A 17,415-nucleotide genomic window follows, 5' to 3' on the forward strand; every position below is an offset into this window, starting at 1 on the left:
GGTGGCCCCAGCGGGAACTGAACCCGTGATCCTGAAGCTGTACGCTCCATTCTCTAACAACAGAGCCGCACAGGGACACAAACACAAAAGTCATAGAAGACTGTGAAGAGAACGTGTGGGTTGTGACTTATCTACCGGCAAAATGGCAAATAGAACATGGCCATTAGGCCTTTTTAGAATCGAGTGCTCGAAGGAGAAGAGAATTTCATTCATCCATCCCTGTCATCGTTGTTTACGCCATAAGAGGCTGGTGTAAAATGGTGGGGATTACTGTGATCCTGTGGAGTCAGCATTGCAGGGGAAAAGCAAAGCAGCCATACTTCTCAAACAACTACGTCTGTATTTCTCAGCGGAAAGATGAATTATTAGGTGACTCGCCTGTTCACAAATAAAGATGACGCGGTTCAAATTCGACTAGGTTTACTGACGGACGACGCCGAGCTCCGCGGCGGCTACCGGACGTGGGCAGAGTCGACAGAAAGAGGAAACGTACTGCGCATTGTGCACAGCGTCGAGAGCGCCGGGGTACAGCGCGAGACCAGAGAGCTCAGCATTGCCTGGTCAAAGACTGGTCAGATAAGAACAAGAAACAAAACGGATCAACTCGTTTGTAAATAAACAAACTAACGTACCGGTGTCGAGGTCGGTGGCGAGCAGCCGCGCCACGAAGGTGCCGACCTCCGTGTTCTCGAAGACGGTGATGGCGTAAGGGCCCGAGGTGAACTGTGGCGCGTTGTCGTTCACGTCCTCCACGGTCAGGTGCACGGCCGCCTCGCAGTAGCGCCCGCCGCCGTCTAGTGCCCGCACCGTCAGGCGGTAGTCCTCCTCCTCCTCGCGGTCCAGGGGCTGCTGGGTCTTCAGTTCACCTGGGAAATGGAAGACGGAGAAAGGTACGTGTCAATCAACGGGGCAGGCAATCACACTCACACACACACACACACACACATACACACACGTCAAACACACACACACGTCAAACACACACACACACACACACACACACACACACTTGTTAAAAGCGCTGACACACAACACATACCCGCATCCAAACACACACAAACATGTCAATCACGCGCACTCATTAAAAGCGACGGCACACACACACACACACACAAACACGCAGCCAAACACACGCAAAAACACACACAGGCGCGTTAAAAGTTCTTGCAATCCACACACACTTCTACAGGCTACAGCGCTTGCGGGTTGCAAGGACAGATAGTGTTAGAACAGCATCCTCTCCCTCCCAGGCCCCTTCCGAGAAAGCATCAAAATAAAAAGCAGGTCAAGCTAAATGGTCTCTGTGCCGTTTAGTTCCGTGTAGAGTGCCCCTCGACCAATTCAACGCGGCCCACCGGCTGGTTTGAGTAAAAAGAATAACTGAAACCAAATCGCTACCGGGTACAAATGATAACGCAACTACATTTCTAAGGTCCCGTTAAGATAATTCCCTCTGTCCATCGTGTTCACAGTCGCCAAAACAAAAGGTTTCAGGTTGAGGGAAGCTGATCTGTAACTAGGGGGGAAACTTCACTTCAACATTTAGTTCCCGAAAACCTAACAACCTTGTCATGCTCACCTCCACACACACACCTCTATTTTTAAGTTGGCATTAGCCGCTTCGGTGCTTTCAGAAGTAACACTTCTCACAGATCACTGAGTCAGACAACGTGTGCCTGCATTCATGCGTGTTCTGAGACCTCATATCCTCTTGTATGCCACAAACCCCTTCCCCTGATCCAAGCATCCAACCCACATCCAAACAACTAATGGTTTTCAGAAGAGGATGGAGAGAAATAAATAAATAATTGACAGGGAGGAGGAGAAGGGGGGAGGGGGACGCAGGAGGACAGGAGTAGTTGGCAGCTAAGAGCAGCTAGGAGGTGTCCTGGGATATGGTGCATGCCAACATTACCGGGGTCTCGCTGGACACACATGGCGCCCGCACAAGCACACAAACTGCCGTTACTAACCAAGCCTCTTAGTGTTCCTCGCATGCAATAATCAAATCCAATTTTATTGGTCACATACACATATTTAGCAGATGTTATTGCGGGTGTGGCGAAATGCTTGTGATCCTCCTTCTCGCCACGGAAAAAAAGGACCCCCTCTCGATACCCTTGACTAAATCCCTCTCCTTCAAATTTGGCCCAAACCAAATTGAAATGGCCGGATTCTTTCGCTCTTCTTCTCTCCCTCCTCGCTGGCTCATACAGAGGTATCAAAGTACGTCTGAACTTGAACCACAATAAAAGGGGCTGTTGTGGTGCTGTAAAAGTATGGGGCTGCTCTCTCGGTCTCTAGCCTACTCTACACCGCTGCCTTGTTTCTTCACCTCTCTCTCTCTCTCTCTCTCTCTCTCTCTCTCTCTCTCTCTCTCTCTCTCTCTCTCTCTCTCTCTCTCTCTCTCTCTCTCTCTCTCTCTCTCTCTCTCTCTCTCTCTCTCTCTCTCTCTCTCTCTCTCTCTCTCTCTCTCTCTCTCTCTCTCTCTCTCTCTCTCTCTCTCTCTCTCTCTCTCTCTCTCTCTCTCTCTCTCTCTCTCTCTCTCTCTCTCTCTCTCTCTCTCTCTCTCTCTCTCTCTCTCTCTCTCTCTCTCTCTCTCTCTCTCTCTCTCTCTCTCTCTCTCTCTCTCTCTCTCTCTCTCTCTCTCTCTCTCTCTCTCTCTCTCTAAACCAATGTGCCATTTATTTATTTCGTGTGGGGGTCAACGGGAGCTAACTGGTATTGTGTTTTCCGAGGCCCGACTCGTGTCATTCCATTTTGCCTCCGCTTTTCTGCAGAGGAGACTCGAAACCTTCAGGCGAGAACAACGTCGCTTGTATGTGCGATGAAACTCAGGTTCTTAGTGCCATCGCTCGCTAATCCTCCGGGGGAAATGTTCTCGGGGGGGGGGGGGGGGAATACATTAAAAATAATCATCAAAAAGGATGCGACGTAAACAAAATCCACCTTGCCTCTAGACACACACACACACACACACACACACACACACACACACACACACACAGGGGTGGATGGATTATGATTCAATCAGAAAGTGTGCAGTGTGCATGACTGGTGTCCACACTGGGAGGTTATTACTGTGTCTGTTTGTGACGGTACAGAGGGAGACAAAAGACAGGGTCCGTGAGTGTAGGGATGCAAGGCTCAAACATCAAATCATGGCATTGTAAAACTGGTGTGTGTGTGTGTGTGTGTGTGTGTGTGTTAGTGTTACACGTCATGCTGCCATCACGCACCCATGGACATTTGATAGTCATAATAGTCAGAATAACCTTGGACGTGCCGTGAATGTAAACTGGATGAATGCGAGCGCAGTGCAGCCATTTGAAATGACTCGAAACGACTCTACATTGCGGCAGACATGAAACCTGTGGTTATTTTGAGTTTGGATTAGCTGTATGGTAGCATGGGCAGACTAGTCAACACATCGAGTGTGTTGAGGTGTAAACACAGACAGACAGGAAAGACCAACAGACAGACCAACACACACACCTGTGTCGGGGTCGATGGTGAAGAGCTCGGCTCCCGGTCCCTGGAGCTCGTAGGAGATGTGGGCGTTGGAGCGGATGTCTGCGTCCGTGGCCGAGACCTGCAGGATGAGCCTGCCGGCTGGGACGTCCTCGGGGACCCTCTCTATGTAGAGGGACTGGGGGAGCGGAGAGAGGGGAGAGAGAGAGAAAGGGAGGATGAGAGAGTGTGTGGGAGGGAAGAGGGGAGAAGACATCAGAAGGTAGGAAAAAAGATTGATGGTAGGGGGGGGGGGGGGGCAGAGAGAAGTAAAGGTAAGGTAGAATATACAAGAATAAGATTCATTCAATAGGTATATTAACAAGGGAGGAAATGGATAGAGGGGTAGAATGAAAAGTCATTACAATCGACAGCAGTATGCACTTAAACCATAATACAAATCAGCAATGGAAATGCATTAGCTGGTAAAAATAGCCCTCAATGCTAGAAAATTACCCCTTAATTGTCACTTGCCTTTCTTCAACGAGAAGTCTTTCCAAACCTCTTATTTTCCTCCCTCGCTACCTCCTTCCCCTTCCCCCAGATACTTGTCACGCATAGCGTGTACCCCCTTCTCTCTTTACCTTCTCGCAAACCGGGCTGTTGTCGTTGGCGTCCAGGACTTTGACCTCGACCACGGCCTTGGCAGCAAAGGTGCCGTCGGTGGCGGTGATATTTAGGAGGTAGCTGTCGCGCTCCTCGCGGTCCAGTGGCTTCCTGACAGACACTTTCCACTCATTCTGGAGGTGCTCGATCGCAAACTGTCCTAGAGGGTCGCCTCCTGTATGGGTAGAGAGTCATTGGGGAGGGTCAGTGGGGAGCGAGTCAATAGGGAGAGTCAAATGGGGAGAATGGCATTCAAACTAATGAGCAACGCGTCACAATATGGCCCCTGCCTCTGGTTTCGAGAGGACTAGTGGTTTTGTGTGTGTGTGTGTGTGTGTGTGTGTGTGCGTGTGCACGTGTATCTCAAGGGTTTGCGAGTTTGTGTTCTGTACTGAATCATACATCAATGGCGGGTTGTTCTTGGAATCAGAGAAGATCTTGTCCTGCGAGTGGTCGCGAAGCGCAAAGAGGAACTGCATCCATGTCCACCAGTTGTCGCTTCCTATTTCAAAAGCTGTCCGCTGGTCAGAGTCGTGCTCAACCCCCGGGATCTTTTATAGTGCCTGAGCAAATCTACTCAGCTAATGGTCCTATTATTCATTTATCATAACCACTTCAACTTGCAAACCAACGTTCATGAAGAATGTTTGGTACACAGGAAACCATAATAAGGAGGGTGTTTTTTTGTGTAGTAGGAAATGTGCATCCAAACTAATATGAGAGCTCATTTCTAAAATCTCTGGTTATTAAATGTGGCACAGTCATTCCATCCGCTAATGAGCACCAGAGGAAGTGCATTTCCCACCATCAATTTCAAAGTGTCATCAAAATAATTAAACATGACCTTTTTCTTTCTTTCTTACTGATGACCTACATATTTGCCTTGATCTTTCGCAAATTAGTCGATTCAAAGTGTTTACAGATAAAGAATGTGCATTATATGTTCAGAGAGCAGATGTGATCTTCATATTGAAGCGGGTGTAAATGTCTAATCCTCTTTTGAGCAGTGTTTATTAAAGCTGTTTATTAACACAAACAGGGAAGGCTATCAAGCCATGAGCTGTGAGCAGAGAAAATACTGGTATTGTTAGAGATAAAAACCCACCTGTGATAAAGTAGTTGACTTGTTTGTTGATCTCCTCCGTGTCGGCGTCCGTCGTGCTCAGGATGGCAATGACTCCACTGGGCGGACGGTCGTCTTCGCTCACCGTGCCCTTGTAGATCTCGGCAGTGAAGCGTGGCGGGTTATCGTTGACGTCGGCCACGGTAACCTTCACAGTGGCGCTGGTCACCAGCTGCACCTTGTCTCCGCGGTCTGTGGCCAGCACGGCAATGGAGTACTTGCTGGTCTTCTCACGGTCGAGCTCTTTCAATGTCGTCACCCAGCCTGTCTCACTGTTGATGGCGAACAGCTCAGAGATCTCAGCCAAAGTTTGTTTGGGGTCCAGGCTGTAGATGACTTGACCGTTGGTGCCCGAGTCCTGGTCGGTGGCTTTGACCTGGATCACCGGCGTGCCATCTGGAAGGTTCTCCACCACCACCGCCTCATACGGGTCCGACTCAAACACAGGCTTGTTGTCATTGAGGTCCTTGACCTGGATGTTGATGTTGACAAACGCCACCGTTTCGTAGCCCTCCTGTTGGCTCTGGGCTTGCAGCGTGAGCTGGTACCACTTCGTGGTCTCGTGGTCCATACTCTTCTCCAGCTTCAGGGCCCCAGTGTCCCGATCCACCACAAAGACCTCATTCTGGTTACTCTCCGGGGTGTTGCCTTTCACTAGGCTGTAGAACACCGGTTGTTCACTCTCCGCCTGGATGACGTCAATATCCGTGCCGATGGGCATGTCTTCGGCGATGGTGAACCGGTAGTGTGGCTCTGCAAACTTGGGGACCGGTACCTCAGGGGCCACTATCCTGATATAAACGCGGACGACGGATTGCTTGGAAGGACTCCCAGCATCCTTTGCCCTAACGTAGAAAGCGTAGAGGTTGTTTTCGAGTCCGATGAGGCTCTCTTTGGTGACAATGACTCCACTGAAGGGGTGGATTTCGAAGTTCTCCTCCACGTTTTCCACGTCGGCTTCGATAGTGTAAGCGATGTCGGCGTTGCTTCCCTCATCCATGTCTGACGCAGCGATTTTCACCACGGTGGTTCCCCTGGGGACGTCCGATGCTACATTGGCTTTGTACTCCACTGCCCTGAATTGTGGGGCATTGTCATTGATATCTGTCAAAATCACATTAATAATGCAGAAGCCTACTTTGCCGCCACCGTCCTTTGCCATGAGCGATATGGGGATGACCTTCTCAATGGCGTTCTCGCGGTCTAGGATCTCCAGGGTGAAAATCTCTCCATTTTCATTGACAGAAAACTTGTCTTTGGCAAAATCGTTGACGATGTGGTAAGTTAGGCTCCCGTATGTGCCAGCGTCTTTATCTGTGGCTTTGGCCTCAGCAACTAATGTTCCGACCGGCGAGTTCTCAGTGAGTTCAACTACGTAATCGAGCTGGGGGAAAGTGGGGTTGTGGAAGTTGGCACCGTTGACTGTGACTTTGACCATGGCCGAGGTCCTGAATACACCATCTGACACAGACACGTTGAGGTTGTACAGTGGCTCCATCTGTAGTTTGCGGTGGTTGGAGATGACGATGGCCCCAGTGTTTTTATCCATGGCAAAGTTCTGGTCCTTATTGCCAGACAGGATGGAAAACTCAAGCCTGCCGGTGTCTGAGCTGTCGGCGTCGGACGCCTGGACATGGGTGACGAAGTAATCGCGGGGGGCCAATTCGCTGACTGTGGCTTTGTAAGAGCGCTCAGTGAACACCGGAGCATTGTCATTCAGGTCAGTGACATCTATGGTCACAGTGACATCACTGGAGAGGGCAGGCACTCCTCCGTCCACTGTGCGGACAGTCAGCTTGTGTTGCTGCTTTTCCTCCTGGTCGAGCATGCGAGCAGTCCAGATGATTCCCAAGTCACGGTCAATGCTGAAGTAGTCTGAGCTCTTTTCCTTGTCTTCAACTAGCTGGTAGAAGAGCATTTTGTTGTTGCCAGTGTCGGAGTCTGTGGCAGCAACTTGCAAAACTGCAGTGCCGATGAAGGAAGCTTCAGAAACATTTGCGTTGTAGGACTTTAGTTGGAAGACAGGGGGATTATCGTTGACGTCTTCCAGAATGATATCGACAAAGACATCAGCGTGGGCTCCAGTCAGTGAGTCTGTGGCTCGGACACTCAATTTATAAGCGGGGTGGGCCTCGAAATCTAGAGGTTGAATTACATGTACGACACCGGTGTTGAAATTTATGGAAAACTGACTGAAGGCATCTCCCTCAGAGATGGTGTATACTATCTTGGGGCCTTCGGAGTCAGTAGCCTGGACGTGAACTACAGGTGTGTGTAACTGGATATTTTCAGGGATTTCGATGCTGTAGAATGCCTTCTCAAACACAGGCATGGCTTTGTTTACTATAGTTATGGGCACTTCCACTTCTGCCGAGAGGGCTGGTTCTCCTGCATCTTTGGCCACAACGTTGATGACAAACTCACTGTTGAGGGAGTCTTTGTCTAACTGTTGTTTGAGGGAGATTTCTCCCGAGGGGCTGATCTGGAAGTGCTTGTGGTGTTCTTTCAGGTGGTAATGGATTTCAGCATTTTGACCCACGTCCCCATCCACTGCTGTCACCTGACGGATGGCCTGACCCTCCTCTGCGTCCACCTGGACCAAGGCTTGATAGGGCAGGTTGACAAACATGGGCTGGTTGTCGTTCACATCTTCTACGATCACCGTCACCAGAATGTGGGCCACTTCGGCAGAAGCATCCTCCCTGGTCACCTCCACGACGAGGTCGAACGTGTCCTGCGCCTCACGATCGAAAGGTATCCCTGTGGTGGAGAGCACTCCAGAAGTGCGGCTGATTTGGAACCTCTTGTCTGGGTTCAGGACGGTGTAGAAGAGGGGTTCGTTGATGTGGTTCCCCACAGCGGCAATGACCGCTAATGTTTTCTTCTCAGAGGAGTTCTCTTTGACGTAAGCCTTGTAGGAGTCCCTAGTGAACTTCAGGCTGCTCTCCTTGTTCTCACGGATGTTTATCTTTATTGATGCTGTGTTGGCGAACCTGCCGTCCGAGACCCTCACCCTGAGCTCGTACCTGCTTCTTAGCTGGGTGACGTTCTGGATAGTGATGATGCCTGTGTTGGAATCCATCTTGAATTTCTCCCCGATGTTCCCCTCTGAGATGGAGAAGAAGAGTTTGGAGTTTGGTCCGGAGTCGGCATCTGATGCGTTGACTTTGATTACCTCGACACCTTTGTAAGTCGGAACGATCACTGATGTCTCGTAGAGCTCCTGGCTGAACTGCGGCGAGCAGTCGTTGACATCGATGACTTCGACGGTCACGTTGGCGGCTGTCTCGGCGAACAGACGCGGAATTCCGAGGTCGTGGACCTGAATGGTGAAGCGGAATACACTTCTTTGTTCGTAATCCAGAGTGGTTGTCATTCTAATGGCTCCCGTACTGGAATCGATGGCAAAGTAGTTGTGAGCGAATGGCTCGACGATCTGATAGACCAGCATGGCATTGGCATCGCGGTCAGCATCCGAGGCGCGGATGACCAGTGGGGTGTTTTCTCTGGTCAAGACCACACTGTTGATGGGAGCCAATTCGCTAATCATGCCTGTGAACTCTGGCTGGAGGAAGATGGGGGCATTATCGTTCTCGTCCTTCAGGTGAATCAGCAGAGTGGTGTTGCTAGCAAGACCAGCCATGTTGGTTCCCTGGATGGTCAGTCTGTACTCAGGGGTCATTTCATAGTCCAAAGCCCTCGAAGTTACAACCACACCGGAGTTTGGGTTTACATCAAATGCGCCATCAGTGTTTCCACCTTTGATTTGGTAGAACACAGAGGACTGGCTGGTTGCTGTGATCATGGTTACAAAACTTCCGGGGAGGGCCAATTCGCTGACCTCTGCAGAGAACTCCTTGGCAGTAAATCTGGGAGTGGCATTGTCCGACACGGTGACAGCGATGTGGACGGTGGCGGTGGCAGTTAGCGAAGGGGTTCCTTTGTCGGTTGCCTTCACAGCTAGTTCAAACTGGTTATTGCTGCTTCGGTCCAGCTCCTTAGCCACGGTAACAGTGCCCAGCACCGGATCAATGGCAAATGAGTTTGCAACATTTCCTGTTCCAAAAAAAAGAAGACAAGAAGATGTATTATTAACGTGGTTACTATGGCATTGATTTTCATTTCAGCCGGAAATGTATGCATTTCTTAAACATTAAAGCCAGGGTGCAATTTTAGGCTTCTTGATTACCGTAAATTGAATTAGCTAGAGTCAATGCCAGCGCCCTCGAGGAAATCTAATTAGCATAATAAAAAATCCCCATAAAAATCAGTCAATTTAAGCTAGAGATGTGTATTTTTTTTGCAGAGGATGTATCTCAATCCACTGCATCCGCCGATGGCGCTATTCCACATCTGCTGTGAAAGGTGACAGAGCTAGAGCGTCAGACCATAAGACATCCTGAAAATTGGTCTTCTCAAAAAATCGTCGGTAGCGTCCAAACAGTTTGGCCTACAAACTATTATGACCCCTCTATGGAAGGATGAGACTCTCACGAACAATTGTGTTCTTTGTTTTGCTCCACGACCCCCACAAGCGTCTTGGGACACGTCTGAGGTCAGTACAGCCGATCTGACAACTTCCCTCTGTGGGAAGGTGAGACTGTCACAAACATCATGTTTTTCTCTAGGATGCCCACAGGCCTCACAAGACTCGTCTGAAGGTTTCCCGGTATAAGTTTTTTAATGGAAGTATATATGGAGACTGGTTAGAGTCAAAAATAATGGGTTAGATACATGTCCTATATCTTTTAGATATAGAACAGACACGTAAGAAAAAACTTCCTTCAGATTTTTTTTGTTGGGGGAGGGGGGGATGTATCTGTTGTTCCATGTAGTGAATCTGTTATTCAATGTTTTTGTTTGGACTAATAGCAGTAATAAATATATATATATATATATATATTTTTTACTTTTAAAATTCTTAACAGCAAAATGATCCTTGGTATGACCTCCTTAAAACAATACAGCAAATTCAAGATGAACCCCTCTGATTAGCATACTCCCTGCATTTGTCTAAAAGGGATACAGCCTAGGAGAATTTACACAGCAGATTAGGATAATTAAAGTAGCAGGTTAGGATAATTAGGTTAAGGTTAGGAAAGGGGTTAGGGTTAGCTAAAATGCAAAAACAAATCTACTTTTGATGTCTAGATTTAGTTAAATTGACATGACCCCCTTCATTCCCTCACCCCCCAAATGGCCATAGCTCTCGAAAGGCATTCGTGAAGATTGCCTACACCAGTCCACCTCTGCTTTGAAAACCTGACTCATTCTCCGGAAAGATACATTTCAATGAGCTTGAGTCATCTCAACTATCTAAAAAATGTACATCCTAAACAAAGAACCCAGCCAATGACTACATGCCCGACCCTCTCCCAAAACACAGCTTATTTTACAGGGAAAACAATGGTGTGAAATTCAGAGGGGGCATCGGCCCAACTCCCACATGCTTGGAGATCCTCTGACAAAGTCCTCCTACTTTGCGTGAAGTATTCCATTCATGACTGAGGGTCAGTGGGCAGGGGACCTCTGGATGCCCTGCATACATTTTCCCCAGGCCCATGCGTTGGTATCGCTAACTGGGCTGCTATGCATACCTCTATCATGACTGGCCAGAGGCTAGAGAATGCCAGTATGGCTGACATGTTAAGAATGCGGCTCCGGGGTGAAGTTTCCCCTAGGTACCGATCTAGGATCAGCCACCCCTCCTCAAATCCTAAACTTAACCATTAGTGTGGAAAATGCAAAACTGACCCAAGATCCGCATCTAGGGGCAACCTCATGCTACTCCAAAGAATGTAGTCGAGGGCGCCTGTGGTGCTGTTAGCCAACCTGACTCGATGCTGTAGATGACCTCTGCATTCTGTCCCTTGTCTTTGTCCAGGGCTGTGACCTGGAGGACTGCCGAGCCCAAAGCGGCCGACTCGAAGACGCGCCCGGAGTAGGGCGAGCCCGCGAACCACGGCGCGTTGTCGTTGGTGTCCGCCACGTCCACGATGACGCGCACCAGGTTCCTCTTGACAGGGATGTCCTGGTCACGTACCTGGGGGGGAAGGTGAAGAGAGCGAGAAAGAAAGAAGAGACAGAGAGAGATGCAGAGAAAGGAATAGGACAGCGGAGGAGACAGATAGGGATGACAGAAAAAGAGATAATGAGAGAGAGAGTTGTAATACAATCTGAAGCAAACTTTTTTTTCCCTCAACAGTAACTTCATTAAAATGGCAACTCATCAAATCGTTAAAAAAACAAACAAAGTAACTATTTTTCTTAATTTTGTCTTAATTCCCAGTGATCCAAACAAGTAAACAATGAATGGGGGGGGATCACTTTGGATGGGCGCTGCATGGTTAGTTCCAAAAGGCAAATACCAGCAAACAAACAAACAATTAATCAATACAGGCTGACTGCCCATCTGTTGGAATTGGAGAATGGCTGATTGAGAGAGACACACACAGTGGCTGAATAGGAGAGAGTGGTCTGAAACCTATGTTACTCTCTCAATGGAGAAAGTGGCTCAGAATCAAACCTTTCATAATATGCTAATAGAACACCGACATTCCTTTTATCTGTTCAGTTTCTATGGTAATAATGATGATGATATAAACAACATGTTCCGATTGGCTGGGCTGAGTGGGTTCGTTCAGGGTGTAGAGTGCATGTGTTAATAGTCTGAGCACCACACCACTTTGACCAACGCTCTAGCACGTTTTTCCAGCACACTCAGCACTGATACCAGAATAATAACACACATTATTAAATAGGTAGATTCGAGAAAATCCGTGAAATCTGTACCATAACGGTGAGAGTGTGGCGCCGCATGGTCTCGTGGTCAAGCCGCTCGGCCGTGTAGAGGGCACCGGTTCCCGGGTCCAGACGGAACTTCTTCAGACTGAAGGGGTCGGTGCTGCTCAAGAGGGTAAAGGTCAACTTGTTCTTATCGTCTTCGTCCGTGGCACCGATCCGGAGCACCTCGGTCTCTGGCGGCGTGTCCTCGGCCACAACCACCTCATAGCGTGGCTGGGAGAACTGGGGCCGGTGGTTGTTGGTATCGATGACACGGATCAGCACCTGGTGGAAGGAGGGGAGAGGGATGGTAGATGTCAGTGTAGTGAATATTTGAGTCAGGGTCAATCTGAGAGTAATGCATGATGTTGTGAATATTTGAGTCAGGGTCAATCTGAGAGTGATGCATGATGTTGTTGACTTTTCACTGTCTCTCAGTAATTGTTTCTCTGTCTCCATTCTTCACTCACGCTCTCCCTTTCTCCATTCCCGAGTGCTATTTTCATCTCTCCCTCCCACTTTCTCCCTTCCCGACTCCCTCTTCCCCTCTCTACATCCCTTTCCATCCATCTTTCAAGTGATGAGCAGTGTTGTGAAATATTTTCCACCGGATGGCCACTTGGCACTGCCGACAAGGAAAACAAGAAATCAATGTGGGGATAGCCCTAATGCATTCAGGTGAAGACACATTGCGGGAGCATTGAGGGAGCATTGAGGGAGCATTGAGGGAGCATTGAGGGAGCGTTAAAGAGGCGGTGATAAAGTTACAGGTGATCGCTTGATAAATGACATCAAAGTAAGCCATCAGTTGTGAAACGTGAAATGCATATAGAAATATATTGCAGATTCAAAAAGGTTCACCGGCTATTTGTCACACGGACAACGTGGGTTTCATAGTTCAAAGATGAAGATTGATTATGAAAAAAAAAATATCTGCTCATACACCGAGGCACACTTTAATAGGAGCGTATAATAATACATTGACAGATATATTTATGCACACGATCTCTGATAAAAAGTGCCATTGTGTAATTCCATAACACAGCATCACACTCTAAAACATATATCGCAACAAAACACATATATTGCAAAATATATTTTCCACACAGAGACAGACCTTTTTGTCACAATACCACAGTTGGCAATGTGGAAGTTTCCCCCCCTCATTTCATGCAAAGCATCACATCCCTGGTCCCTAAACTAAAAATCCAGCAAGGCTTGTTTTTAAATCAACGTCAGCCACTCGTCTACTGGACTTCCGACGAGGGATTAGGGCGAGCCCATGGAATGGCTGTGGCTGGCCCGGCGGGGCTTTTCCACGGCGGAAACAAAAGGGAAACACAGATTGGACACCTGGATGCCAGCCACCAGGGGGCAATGTCCCACATGGGAATAACACATCCAGCTGGAACCCGTATACCTGAATCCCACTATATAGGGCCAAACTGAGCCAAGCCGAGCTGAGCCATACTGGGCTGGCCTGGTTGCACATCCGCCATTGTTGCTGGAAGCGTGCTGTAAAAGACAACGTGAAAACAAAATATTTGAGCCGGCGAGGCACGGTTCAAATCAAATCAAAGGGCCCATACACATATTCAGCAGACGTTATTGCGGGTGTAGTGAAATGCTTGTGTTCCTAGCTCCAACGGTGCAGTAATATCTAACAATACACACAAATGTAAAAGTAAACGAATGGAATTAAGAAATAAGAGAAATATTAGGACCAGCAATGTTTGCATTCAGGGCTACGGTAGGAATCGTAGTCAAGAGGACAGAAATAGGCAGCTCACTCACTGCCCACACTTCTGCTCCGCTACGCTGTCAAAAAATGTCCGTTGGTGCCTCTTGACAGCAACGAGAGGATGGAGAGCACTGCCAGCAGAGCGCAGGAGACAAATATAGCCTAATCTGACGGGTGCGATAACATTAAAAATCTGTCGTGTGCTGTGAGGTTGGCAGGGCTGGCTGGGTTCACAGATGCCCATGTCAAGCAGCGGGGAGTACAGCTATTGGCTAGGTTACGTACTAGTTAGGCAGTGCTTTGGCTTCAGAGCTGGCAGTCTCAAATGTTAGCGGCATGCTAACAGTCAAGAGTTGTATCAGTCTGCTAGCGGATTGGATGAAAGTTAAGCTTCTGGAAGATATTCTTCTCAGTCCAAGTAGAACTGCACACCGCAGTGTACTGTATATTGCAACTGTACAGTTGCATCTCTAATCTATCCCTCTCACTTTCTATCTCATACAGTTTTGTAGGGAACTGGCTGTTATCTAGATGCAGGCACGTCCACAGTTGGGGCTCAATCTGTACCCGAGCACCTGCCCTTTTGCCCTCCTATGAATTACTTTTAATTTCAATTTAGATTCTCTTTTCATTTTTGGTTTTCATCTAAAATGTAACAGAGTGCTCATCAAACGAGCAAATTTCATAACCTCTTGAATCTCAGAAATGTCCCCCCCTGCCCAGCCCGAAGAAGCTCACTTGTCTGACTTGCATGTAGGGGCCACTAGCAGCGAGACTTGAATACTGGTAGGAGGCTACTTTAGAGTGGTATCTGTCATAAGTCTCACTGTTAAGGACATAGTGAGCTTCTTCGGGCAACTTGACTGCGTCTTAGATGTCAGCAGTAGAACAAACTCACATCAAGTGAAAAAAAAAAGTTGGTTTCAACAGCATAGCGAACTAGCTAGCATATTTACGTCATCATTCGCTCCGATCAGCTGATAAGACCCTCTTTTCCCAATGCCAATCACCTCTGGTCGTCTGGCATTAAGCTTGCTCACAATGTGTGATGTTGGCTGTTGATTTAGAAAATAAATAGGTCTATACATTTGGACATTTTGGCTAGAGAGACATTTGGTATGTTGTGATTTTTGAGCTCTGAAAGTTATTTCTGAGCACCAAAACGTCTGTGCACGGTCCTGTTTAGATCCTTCTTGAAACTGTACTCAGTGTGACCATAAAGGGGTCCCCAGTGGGGTGTCTGTGGTGTTATGGATAGGACCCCCTTGGCAGCCCACCAGTCTCTCTCTCTCTAGTCCAGGCGCCTCGTTTCATGTCCCGCCAGACGTCACACTCTCTGAGGTCCCCGGGGCCTCTGCGATCCAGTTTGCACACACATACAAACACTCTCAACCCGCCACCGCGAGTTGAGCCCCTACACAATGCGTTTCAATCTGGACGGTGGCAGATAGCGCTGTGAGCAAAAGGAGGGCCCTTCACAAGCGGCTGGGCCTGAGAGAAAAATAAAAAAAAGCAATAGAAAAAGAAATCCCAGGCGAGTGTCCGCTCCTATCCGCCCAACCATCCACCAAGTGAGTCTCCATACTGTCAGAAAGGAAAGGGGCGGGTGGGGGGGACGAGACCGAGAAAAAGACAAAAGTCCACCATCATCTATCCATCGGTCTATTTTTCGGGAAAAAAAAAACACACATTCGGTGAGGAAAGCATATAGCCTCTTCAAGACACTTTCAAAGGGGCATTACCCCAGACTCTGAATGATGCAGTGTGACTGGCGGTTGAAAAGACGGCAAAGGAGAGAAGTTTCCTCACTCTAGATACCTTCTTGGGGGACTCGGGTCAACGGAACACGATTGGGACTGAGACAACGAACGGAAACATATGACAGATGGAGAGATTAAAGAATGGAGAGAAAGATAAATATTTTTTTTTTTTAAAGGTGAGAGAGATACTGAAAGGGAGAAAACGGCTGAGAGGAGAGCCCGATTCACAATGAGTAATAGAAGGTGAAATTCAGAGAGGAGACAGTGAGGGAGAGAAAGAAAGAGAGAAAAGATAAAGACATAATACATGCAATATGAAGAAAGAGGGGAACAGACGGCTCCAAGAGAATAAAAATAGTTAGATAAAGGAGGTGAAAACGGACAGCATCTACGCGAAAAGGAGAGTGAGGAACAAGACAAATATGGAAAGTGAAAGAGAGAGAGAAAGATGGAAAAAGAAAACCGATAAATGGGAGCTGAGGCAGATTGTGGACACAACAGCCTGAAGCACGACTGCAGAGCAGGAGGATGGTATGGGGGGCTAGCAAGGAGGCAGGGGAAAGGACGGGGGCAGCCTGCCGATGAGGTGCCCAGGATGGAATGTTTCTCTCCGCCCCTGCTTCGTATCTGCTGACCCACACACACGCACACGCACACACACACGCACACACACACACACAGAGAGACAGAGAGAGAGAGAGAGAGAGAGAGAGAGAGGCGCCGCTTTGGAGCAAGAGGCAGAAACACAGAGACACAGACTGTTCGTTTGGTAGGTAGGTATAGGCAGGCAGAAAGACAGGAAAGGGAGAGCGAGAGAGAAAGATGGACAGAAAGACAGATAAACTCCCACATAGCAGAACACCACACAGAAACATTTTACTTCACTATGGTGTCACTTAGCCAGTCAGAGAGCTAGGAACAGGTCAGCAAGTCAGCTGGAACAGGCATATAAGCCTAGGTCCAACCACAACCGAACAACAAACAACAGCGAGAGCCAGCCAGCAACTTCCGAGAGGGACAGAAAGGGAAAATGAAGCCAGAGCGAGAGAGAGCGAGAGAGAGAGAGTTCACACCTCCCCCACACAGACCTCCAAAGCAGACCCGTGCGCGGCGTCCAACATGGTACACGTGAGGCAGAAAAACGCCACCGCCCTCAGCGGGCGCCATGTCCTGGTAAGGCGGGCAATGATGCCCCTTCCCTGCCCCCGCCAAGTGGCAGGTTTTTGGGTCCGGGATGTTGGCACGGTCCAACCTGTAGCTACATGCTTCTCGAAATAGGATTGAAATAGAACACGACCAACAGAGGTCCAGTGTTTCTTGTTTAGGCCTTATTCTCCCTTAACAGAATAAAGAAAAATAATGATCTCTGCATGGTGGGACTGAGAGGGAGGGAGAACCTCAAATTTGGAAGGGAACAGAGAGGGAGGGAGAGAAAGGGAATTGAAAGAGGGAAAGAGAGAGATGGAGACCGATAGAAACAGAAAGAGAGAAATAAAGGGAGGGAGGGAGAAAACAAGAAAACAACCAAACGCATTCCTTGGAGAGAGGAAGAAGGGAGGAGAGAGAAAAAAATGAAAGAAAATAGGCCAGCAAGTCTGGCAGAGGCAGACACCACATGACTTTGAATTGAAGGAGAAGGTAAGTGAAAAAAAATATATATATTCCCCTTGGTTTACACGCAACGTCACAAAAATAGGTCTTACTTGGGTGTCATCCACAAAGTCAATTACTCTGTTATCTCCATTGACTCAACTCCAAACCTTAAAAAGCTGAAACAGAATATTGAACTTTATAAAAGCAGACAAATCCAGGGGGACAATATATAACATCTCTTCAAAAAAAGATTGAACAAAAAGGGTAACACTGAATATTTTACATAATTTAAAATCAAC

At 48.1% G+C, this 17,415-nt stretch overlaps 1 protein-coding gene across 9 annotated transcripts in view; it reads right to left on the bottom strand.

Moving 5' to 3' along the window:
• The window catches only part of LOC110497459 (protocadherin Fat 1), a 103,998-nt gene that overhangs the window by 27,904 nt on the left and 58,679 nt on the right, over positions 1-17,415 (bottom strand). For all 9 annotated transcript variants that reach the window (XR_005037671.1, XR_005037672.1, XM_036954381.1 and 6 more), the window contains 6 exons: positions 12,032-12,307; positions 11,072-11,282; positions 5,222-9,295; positions 4,095-4,291; positions 3,496-3,649; positions 633-866 (listed from right to left, as the gene is read on the bottom strand). Coding sequence is in view for 7 of the 9 variants with exons in the window: in XM_036954381.1 (XP_036810276.1) it covers positions 633-866; positions 3,496-3,649; positions 4,095-4,291; positions 5,222-9,295; positions 11,072-11,282; positions 12,032-12,307 (5,146 nt within the window). In the remaining 2 variants the exon portion in view is untranslated. The remainder of the gene's footprint in view (positions 1-632; positions 867-3,495; positions 3,650-4,094; positions 4,292-5,221; positions 9,296-11,071; positions 11,283-12,031; positions 12,308-17,415) is intronic.

Source organism: Oncorhynchus mykiss, chromosome 19 (assembly GCF_013265735.2).
Source record: "Oncorhynchus mykiss isolate Arlee chromosome 19, USDA_OmykA_1.1, whole genome shotgun sequence".
NCBI lineage: Eukaryota > Metazoa > Chordata > Actinopteri > Salmoniformes > Salmonidae > Oncorhynchus > Oncorhynchus mykiss.